Source organism: Carlito syrichta, unplaced genomic scaffold (genome assembly GCF_000164805.1).
Source record: "Carlito syrichta isolate Samal-C Ts95f unplaced genomic scaffold, Tarsius_syrichta-2.0.1 Scaffold302521, whole genome shotgun sequence".
Lineage (NCBI taxonomy): Eukaryota > Metazoa > Chordata > Mammalia > Primates > Tarsiidae > Carlito > Carlito syrichta.
The window spans coordinates 117,622-128,010 of NW_007246617.1; the positions used below are offsets into that span (position 1 = coordinate 117,622).

Here is a 10,389-nt window from a genome sequence, read left to right on the forward strand (position 1 = left end):
TGATGAATTGGATAATGATTCTAACACTCTGTAACAATAACTAACTTCAGCAGTAGGTTCTACAAGCACTTTTTCTCAGTGTCCCATTCAGGTTTTGCAAAATGGCTCAAATATTTACACACAAATTTGCCTGTCTTTCTAAACTTGTTTTTCCTTCTCAGATAGTTATTAAACTGCTCCCATTGCCTTCTTGCAGTCTACCACTTTTGCATTTTCCTCTTCCCTAGCCCACCCACACACTGCCAGCATCCCAGGTTATCTGCACTAAAATTTGGGGGAGTCAGAATGAGAGAAAGAACAAGTAAAGTGGAACAGACTCACAAGAAATCTGGGTAGACTGCTAATAGCTGCTAGACAGGGCTGGCCTTAAATGTAGGCCAAATAAGTAGTGATATACAATTTGGCTGGTACCTAGCATTTCACTTATAGAGATGTATTTCTTTGGTGAGTGCTGTTAGTAATTTGCATCTTTGTGTATGTGTTTATCAGCTTACTGTTCTCTGAGATAACTATCAGAGAGTAGGGCTCCTGGAGATCAAGTTTATATTGAAGTAGTACTATTAAAGTATATGCTACTACCCTGGAAAGGCAGGCTTAAACAATATTCTTAAATGGGTATCCTACAGGCAGAAAAAGGTGACAAAAATAGAGGCTAAACAACAGATATCAACTCTGCCTACTAGCCATATTTGCTATAAATAAAAACCCTATTGTAGTCTGCACTTTAGGGAGTCCTAGACTAGATATTTTAAATGGGATCTCATTCATAGATTTGGAAAAAAAAGAGGAGGTAAGAATGGATTTCCCCATAAGACCACACTCCCCACTGCCCCAAATCCCCCAAACCCACCCAATCCCAGAAACAGTCTTACCTCCCACAAACTGTGCTGCTCCCATGCAACGTCCCATCATTCTGGAGATGAGCTCCTCCATGCAGCAACCTAGGACAGCAGCCAGTGCCACCAGGAGCAGCAGAGCACAGCCAGCACCTGTCACCACAGTGCACATCTGCCAGGCCAGGCTTGGGATGGCATTGAAGCTGGCATAGCGCCCACACTCTTCCACCATGATCAGACTGTGTCCCTCTCCCCGCACAGGGTAATTGCACCTCCGGAATGTGCTGAATGACACTGGCTTCCCCAGCTGGGATCCAAAGAGCCAATAAGGCAGGAAGTAACTGGTAGAACTAGCCACAGCAGTAACAAGGGACAGGAAGGCCCAGAGGGTTCCCACCATGGTCAGGCTGCTCCTCATGATTGTAGGTTTCTCTGCAGAGATGGGGAGACAAGTTGGATCACAGCACCAAATGCAAAAAGTTACCACATAGGCCCCACCAGCCTATTCTTCATCCCGTTGACCAGTGCTGGGGCTATTATGTGCCACTTGGTCCTTGCTTCTGGATAAGATTATTATCTTGAGGATCATTTGGATCCCTGTGGGATTATGCTTTCCAGTACCTTTTTCATCTTCCCTTCCTTCTGAAACTTCTGATTCAGAGTTCTCTAATCCCTAGGCTGCAAAGGAGCAATGACAGAACTGAATTAATGACTGCTCTGCCAACTCAAATACACCCTGAGCAGACAACATTTAACTCGTGACACACCCCATGGAACAAGTGACAAGAAGAAATTCTGAATGAAAGCAAGGCTACTCCACCCTCAGCCCCCCACCCCCACCGGGCTTCCAGCTGAATGGTCTTGCTGGCCTGGAGGACTGGAAGAAAGTAGTATCTATGTTTTTTTTTTTCTTTTTGAGTTGGAGTCTCACTCTGTCACCCAGTCTGGAGTGCAGTGGCATGTTCAGGACCACTGCAGCCTCGACCAGCTTGGCTTAGGTGATCCTTCTGCCTTAGCCTTCCAAGTAGCTGGAACCACAGGATACGCCACCATGCCCAGCTAATTTTTTGATTTATTGTAGAGACGAGGTCTCACCATGTTGCTCAGGCTGGTTTTGAACCCCTGAGCTCCAGTAATCTCACCTTTGTCTCCCAAAGTGCTAGGATTACATTACAGGCATGAGCCACTGTGCTCAGCAGAAGGTAGTATCTAAAAGAAGGTCAGAAATAAAGTTGTTCTCAGAGAGTGAAGGAGGAAGAAAGATAACTCAACAGTATCTGTCCCTTCAATAAGGTAAGAGGGAAGGGAAGCTCACTATGGAGTTACAGGAGGTTCCCATTTGACTTTGGTAGGATGCCTAACAGTGTGTTAGTGTAGGCTTTACAACTGTGTTGAAATGGGTAAAGTAAAACAAGGGATACCTAGTCTTGTACCCTATACCTGTCTCTGAGAGAGCACTGACCAGTCACTTTTCTCTCAGTTGAAATGGGAGGCAACTTTCCAACCAGTGGGGTTAACTCTAGACTAGCTACTAAGAAAAGTCTCCTTGTCTTTTGTTGGATATAGTCAGTAAAGTTTCCCAGGATGGACACTGGCTCACGCCTGTAATCCCAGAACTTTGGGAGGCTGAGGGCGGAAAATTGCTTGAGCCTAGGCATTCAATATTAGCCTAGGCAACATAGTGAGACTTTGTCTCTACAAAAAATCAAAAAATTAACTGAGCATAGTGACACAGGCCTATAGTCCCAACTACTTGGAGGACCGAGGTAGAAGGATCGCCTGAGCCCAGGGTTTGAAGCTGCAGTGAGCTGTGATCATGCCAGTACACTACAGTCTGGGCAACAGAGTGAGACTCTGATTCAAAAAAAATAAAAGAAAGGAAGAAAGGAAGAAAGGAAAAGAAAGGAAGGAAGGAAGGAAGGAAGGAACGAAGAAGGAAAAAGAAAGAAAGAAAAAGAAAGAGCCGGGCTCGGTGGCTCAGCCTGTAATCCCGCGCCTTTGGGAGGCTGAGGTGAGTGGATTGCCTGAGCCCACGGGTTCGAGATCCGCCTGGGCAGCGAGACCTCATCTCTACAATAAATAAAAAAAAAATCAGCTGGGCGTGGTAGCACGCGCCTGTAATTCCGGCTACTCGGAAGGCTGAGGCGGAAGGATCCCCTGAGCCCAGCAGGTCGAGGCTGCGGTGGCGGGGAGCGGCCACTGCACTCCAGTCTGGGCGACAGAGTGAGACTCCAACTCGAAAAAAACAAAAAACGAAAGAAAGAAAGAAAAAACGAAAGAAAGAAAGAAAGAAAGAAAGAAAGAAAGAAAGAAAGAAAGAAAGAAAGAAAGAAAGAAAGAGCAAGCTTCTCATATAGCTGAAATATATCAGGATTAGACACTCCTTGCCTTACAGCAGGAATATATAGCTGTAAGGACCTTTCAAGGTCCCTTTGGAGCAAGTAATCTCAGATTCAAGACACTGAGAGTCTTTCCAGATCTGGTCCCCTCAGCCTAGCTCACAAATGGCTTTCACAGACCCCCTCTGTCAAAAATCAACCACTTCCCTCCCAACTCCATTAATCTGCCATTGCTTTCTGGCCTGTTTCTCTATTGGGGCGGCTAGAGACCACACTGAAACTTGATGACAGCACCTTGAATATCTCCAGCAGGCAGATGGTGGAGTATGTTTCAGAAACTATTTCTGTGATTCATCATCATTGCTTAAAGTTACAGGTTTGGGGTGTGGGGGATGAGAAAAGAGGTGGAGGACTTAAAGCAGGAATGCGTAGGAATTGGTTGTATAGGGTCACCACATTGACAGTTGGGGACACTGGAAGGAGCAAAAAGGAGTTGTACTCTGGGTTTCAATGTCCCAGCCATAAGCCCTTCCACAATCATCATCAAACAGTGCCTGGCACAGAGTAGAAACTCCTAGTCATGTTTGTTTAATGAAACTCCTTTCATAGAATCATCCAATTTCCAGATTGGCAGAGACCTTAATGCATCACCTAATCCAACCTTCTTGTTTTACATATGGGGGAGTTTGACCCAGTAAAGGAGGAAGTGATTTCCCCCTAACCATAGACTAGGTTAGCAAGTTGCAACACCAGAACCAGAAACCTGATCTACAGATTCCTAGGTCAGTACTTTTCTACCACATAGTGTTAACCGACTCCCTCTCCCATTACTTTACAGATGATAATATGAAGAGGAAGTGATTTACCCAAGGGTAAAGGGCTAGTGAGGTCTGCTGGCCAAACCAGAGCCCAGTTATTAGATTCTTAGTATAAATGCTCTTTTTTCACTCCACTGCAATTCCCCTCTTGATACATATGTATTTTGTGCTATGTGTTTTGTGTAGGAAGGGAGCAGCAACCGTAAATTGCAGGTGCTTTCTTTGGAATGTTAGGGCTTGGGAAGAAAGTGCCCTGAGTTGGGCCCCTGAGAATCGGGCTTTGTGCCTGAGAATAGTAGTGGGAGGGGGGAGAAGAGAGAGAGAAAGACGTGATGAGGGATTGAAGGCCAACAGGGAGAGAAGTGGAACTAGTTTTGAGTAATTGCTGTTAGAAAGCAGGTATGTTTGGCCACAGTGAGGTAATGTTTCTGCTTGTTATATTAGAGTTTGGAAGATTATGAAACATGCACACAGCCCTCTGTTATGGACTAATTTCCTGATGAAGAAGCCTGGGCCAGAGGAGGAAAGGAAGCAGGCTGACAAACAGATGCTGGCTGCATCATTATGACCCCTTCCAAATCTGTTATTTCAGTGCTCTGCCCATCAGTCTTCTTAGGTTGGTAGGAAAGATACCCCCAATTTACAAGTGAGCAAACTGAGTTCCAGAAAGCCAAGTGACTTGCCTAAGGGGACATGGTAATTTAGTGGCAAAGTTATAATTTTCCACTTCTCCTTCACCTGTAGCCTTCTCCCATAGTATTACTCCAAGAATATTACAATTAAAAGCCTCTGTGGCTTCCCATACAGAATTTTAAAAAATGCTTAATGATGGGATTTCAGGGGAAGATAGGGAAGGTAGGAGAAAAGACAGTTTCTTCATAGTGTGTAAGCCATCAGAACAAGAGCATTCACTGTTTCAAGCTCAGCACTTATAGACAGAACAAATCTGCATGTCACCCATGGACATCATCATCGTAAGATCAAAAGTCTCAGTATGACAACCAGTAGGAGGAGCAGAGAACTTAAGGCAGAAGAAGGAACTGTATCAGTGAGTGGTACCCAGACTATAGTAGAAATCAAAGGAGAGGTTCTGATATAAGGTTGTCCTCATCTGTGACAAACAAGGATGTTAAATAAACTATAATACTACTGTTGTCATGATTTCATTTTAAATTTTTTTTTTAGTTTTTGGTTTTTTTAGAGTTTTGGGGTACATGTGAGGATTTACTACATAAGTAAATTGCATGCAAGTGACATTTGGGCTTCTAGAAAGCCCCGTCTCCTCCTAGTAGTGGACCTAGTACCCAGTGTGTAGTTGTATGCCCCTTATCCCTCCTTCCTCCTGCCCTTCTTTACCAATGTCCAGAGTCTTTTGTTCCCACCTTTGTGTTCTCATGTTCAGTGATCAGGGCCTGCTTATGCATGAAATTATGTTCTACACAGTCATAAAGAAGAACATAATTCCATGTTTAAAGTGAAAATTTGAAAGCTATGATGTAGGAAGACAGATTCTAAAATTTTAGTTTAAATGTGTTTAGCTTTAGAAAAACTCATTGTCCTTCAGAATTTAGATGAAGTACCTCCAAATTTAGGAAAAACTCATTGTCTTTATTTCATTCAGGACAAGGGTGACCAACCATGCCAGTGTTCCTGGGACTTAAGGGTTTCCTGGAATGTGGGACTTTCAGTGATAAATTCATGAAATTCCCAAGCAACCTTGGATGAGGTGGTCATTCTATTTAGGCCAAAATGTTGTAAGCCAGCCCCATCCATGGACAACAAGTAGAGATTCACTGCCACAGATAATGCTCTAATATTCTCTTTCCAGGATACAAATAATATTAAGTTGAAAGTGACCATGAAATTAAACACTGAAGAGATGAAGCATATATACTTTGAATATAAACATTTCTAAATCATAGACTTGACCTTATACAGTCAAGGAAGAAATCTCAGAGATCCAATTGCTTAATAGTTTCTGAGCACAAAATGAGTCCCAGCCCAGCTTCTCCTGTGGCTGGATAGGTAGACAGCAGGGCACATGGAATCTGTGTGCACACACTGCTTCATGTTCACATGTACTGGACAGGGGAATGAGTTCTAACAAATGCTTTTATTTATATCATCTGCAATGGAGTAATATCCTTTATGACAGCTCTCCAAAGCAATCCAAGTTCATTTCCAGAAACTAAGTCACTATGTATTCACATAAATAAAAGGCACAAACAATGCTATAAATCTATCTTAATTCTTCTTGTATACTTAATGTATACAATAGCTTTGTTTCCCTGTCCTGAAATGTCTAGGAACCAAAAACTCACCCTGGTGCTCCTGCTGAGTGGTTCAGTAACTAGGCATTGATAGGATCGCAGTTTAACCTCTCTCTTTAAGATGTCACATTGTTCCTCATCCTTCGGTTTCTTCATCTGCTAGATGGGTCACATGCCTGTTTCTGAGAGTAGTTGTATGAGACGCAGTGAATGTGGTCAGAAAGTTGTGATAACTAGGATAAAGAATGTGGTATGTTCTGAATTTGCTGCCCTTACTAAAACCTGATGTTCACTCATCTTTACAGATATGCTAATCATTCTAGTACAGCCTCATGAGTAGAGGTCATCTCAATCTATATGACATAAGAAACCTGCCTAAGCCATATATAGCAAATGGTTATCTCTACTACTTTTAGAGAACTCCAGGAAAAAGAAATCTATAATTTTTCTCAGTAGTTTAACAACTTTCACTGTCAATAAATCGTTTGTTGTATGCCTTTATAAATCTTTGCTGCTGCAACCTAAGGCCAGTTTCTTTTGTTAGATCCTCAGGGGAAAAGGAGATCAGCTGGCCACTGCCCTCCAGATGAGAGCTCTTTATCAACTGATTGCTGGTAGGATATCTTTAGCTTTTTTCGGCTCAAAACAAGCATTCTCCCTCTCCCTCAGGTGTCTCATTGCCAAACCTTTAATTATTTGTTCATACGTTTTCACTCTCCTGTATACTTACTTATATGTGAGCACTTACAATAAGTATCAATGAAACTGGAAACACTGCCCTTATATTTTTCTTGGTGGAGAAAAACAAACCAACTTCTTCCTCTATCATCTCCTCCCCAACCCCACAGAAAAAGACAAAAATTATTTTGTTTCCATATGAGCTTGTCATGCAACTTCTGAGTAAATGAAAGTACCACCTTACCAAGGGTAACAGGGTCCAAGAAAAACAGCCAGAGACTTAAAGACCAGAACACAAAGTGGCCACAAAGGAAGTCAGTGACTTGCAGCTGCTGAGGAAAGCATGGCTGCAAGACTGCCCATTTAGGGCTGGTCTGTGAGGAGCAGCTTTCTTGGCACTGGTGTTGGCAAAGGAATGTGAACAGCCCTTTCTCCTCACGCCCCCAGACAGTGTGCATTGTCTTCCTGCCAATGTTATTACAAATACATTTTACTCAGTGTTGGGACTTTCCTAGGAGATGAGTGAGATATGCAGGCGTATGTTTCCAGTGGGCAAACAGAGTCCTGCTCCAGAGAAATGCCTTGAACCAATGTGACCCCTTGTATCAAGATGGATATATAAATAGCCTGACCATTCTAGATCTTTCTGCTTCAGACACAGTGTCAAAACAAACAAGCAAAACAAAACAAAAGCTATTATCACTCCTCAAATATGTCTCTCCTCATTTTCTGCCACCTGTTTCCCTCAGAAATTTCTTTTCCTCTGGAAATCTCCATGATAGAAATTGCTGCAGCTTCTCCTGCACCTGAAATTGTCTCATGATGTAGTCACTCAAAGGGCTTTATCTTCCATTTGTATCTCAGTGACACTAAGAAGTCCTCACTTTTGACATTTCTTTTTCAAATTCCTCAACTGACTTGTTTCAAATAGCTCAGTTGGCTGAACCTCTATCTAAGCCTTCTCTCTCTTTCCCTCCTCTCTTAGATTTTGGTAGAAAGACTAGTAAAACTCTGTGTTGGGTTAGTTTATGTATTTGCATCTCTCCATCCTGAGGTGGAGATGCTCACAAGAAAGTGAGGCATTAAAAGGCAGAAAGCCAGAGACTAAGTAGAAAGAGAGGCCCAACTGAGCAATTGATAACCTAGAAATAGTCAACTCTAAATAACAGAGTTAACCACACAGAGACAGAAAGAGCTTATAAAAAAGAGCCTCCACATCAGTTCCTGGGCTATTCTCTTTCTCCAGAGTTTGAGATTGGAAAGGTGGGAATTAGAATTATATTCCCAAATTTCATGTGAGTTTCTCCTTCATTCCCCACAAAAATGCTGCTCACTGAGCTTCCCATCTGTTTTACGCTTTGGGAAGTGGGGGGTGCCAACTAGAGACCTTCATCTCAGTTCTTACTCTGGCTAGACAGGTGTCACCACCGTCAGTGGCCAATTGGATGGCTAGGAGTCCTATCTCACACCCTCAGCCAGTTAGAAACTGCCCTGACAAGATACTAAGTCCTATCAACATAGGGCTAACTGGTAAAGCATCCCCTCAAAGCTCTTAGGTTCATAGCCCTGGCACTGCTATTGTTTCTCAATAGTCCCTCTACTCCATGGCATCAGCTGGGTATAAAATGCCACAATGACTGACCACCTCCTCTGAGTGAATCTGACCAGTGTAGGAAGAAGGTGGGCTGGTTGCTTCTCCAATCATTTCAGAGGAGCTGGGAGGCAGCACAGTATATCAAGAATGTTTCTCAAAGTAAGACTCTAACCCCCGCTATGTCAGAGTCACCTTCAATGGTTGTTCAAAATGCAGAATATGACTCTCCCAGATTCACTGAATTCAATTTATGGAAATCTGCATTTTAAATAATCCTCAATTGATTCTGATGAGAACTAATGATTGAGGAATACTGTTTTAGTAAAAAAAAAAAAAAAAATGCCAAGATGATTTTGGAATCAGATTCCAGATAGGGTCCTGAGGTTTGCCCCTTGCAAGATATATGAACTTGAGAAGATCACTTAAAACCTCTGAGTTTCACTTTCAGCTGTAAAATGGAAAGGATGGAGCATAAAGTTCAAATGAAACAACGTCTATGCTATACCTAATGGCAGGGTTGTTATCAATTCTCGCCCTCTCTGAGAAGATTCCATTCTCTCATAAGTGATAGAGAAGACTTGAAGCTACACAAAAAGTAGAGAATCAATCCTCTCCTCTCTCTCCCCAAAACCACTCTACTGTTGAGTTCTCCTTGTCCCTAGGATGTGTTTTGCTTTCAGTTTCCCACCAGAAAATGAAACCACTTGGCAGAGTGTTCTTTGCAATAATGGATTTATGGTTAAACTATGTTAGGTGCTTCTGGAAATCATCATGCTTTGGCACATAGTAGGAACTCATAAATATTTACTGAATGAATGCAACCTTTTTTCCAGCTTCACTGGCTTCAACATCTGCATTTCAGTTTAACCTCAGCACCCCATTTCAGTCCTCTAATTCCTTAGATCTAGGCAAGTCTAAGAGACCAACTACATCAGCAGACCGGATCCATTTTTATTTGTATAGACAGGTCAGAACAAAATCCCTCCCTCCACTCCCAGAGACAAGCACTTCCTCTACTCAGATTACCAACTCTCCTGGGGAGAGCAACTTGCACTTAACCCTTGAGCCCTCAAATCTTGTCACTATGAAATAGGAATTCAGCCCTGATTTCTCTTAGTCTCTGTGCAAACAATGGACTATGAGGAAGTAAAAATGCACCAGGCCGCCCTTGGGAAGAAAACAGCTTCTCTGAGCTTTGAGATGAAAGGACAGGAAGCCTGAGAAGGAAGGGGAGAAGGGGGGCTGAGGAGGGGAGAGCAAAGCAGTTTCTTATCCAGCTGTTTCAATTGCATTTGGCCCAAGTTGCATATTTACCTTCTGACCACGAAGGCTGACTGACTTGTTCCCACTCTTCGGGCTCAGATCTGAGAAACAACTCCTCGCAGCTTGTCAGACAGGGATGGGAATCCCAGCTGCTCTTTGCAGTGATGCCTGAAAACCTTGCTTTACCTTTGGGAGAGAGGGGCGGAGTCCAACCTAATGGGAATTAACTCCAAACACGCTGGAGGCTTCAAGTCCAGCCTCAGACAAACAGGCACTTGAAGTAGAAGGTCGCTTAGTGGGCACAAAGTCCCCCACCTCCAACCTCACAACTGACAAGTCAGCTGTGTGTGTGTGTGTGTGTGTGTGTGTGTGTGTGTGTGTGCATGCGCAAGCCTGCTTTTATCTATCTCACTTCCTTGCCTGCTGCCCAAATGTCTGCTGAGGACCAGATTCTTCCTAACTTTCTTCCAAAGCCCTAAATCTCCAACATATGCTAGGTAGAAAAACTATGTGACTGGAAATGACTGAGAGAACACACGCCTAAACGGAGTAAGACAGAACAACCTTCTTTTCCCCAAAACTGATTTCCAC

At 43.1% G+C, this 10,389-nt stretch overlaps 1 protein-coding gene across 1 annotated transcript in view; it reads right to left on the reverse strand.

The window, feature by feature from the left end:
- LHFPL1 (LHFPL tetraspan subfamily member 1) overlaps window positions 1–10,166 on the reverse strand; it is a 46,068-nt gene extending 35,902 nt beyond the window's left edge. The window contains exons 1-2 of the mRNA XM_008056786.1: window positions 9,850–10,166; window positions 873–1,268 (exon numbers count right to left, since the gene is read on the reverse strand). Coding sequence (XP_008054977.1) covers window positions 873–1,254 — 382 coding nt within the window. The 5' untranslated portion in view covers window positions 1,255–1,268; window positions 9,850–10,166. The remainder of the gene's footprint in view (window positions 1–872; window positions 1,269–9,849) is intronic.
- Between the last annotated feature and the right edge of the window lie 223 nt (window positions 10,167–10,389).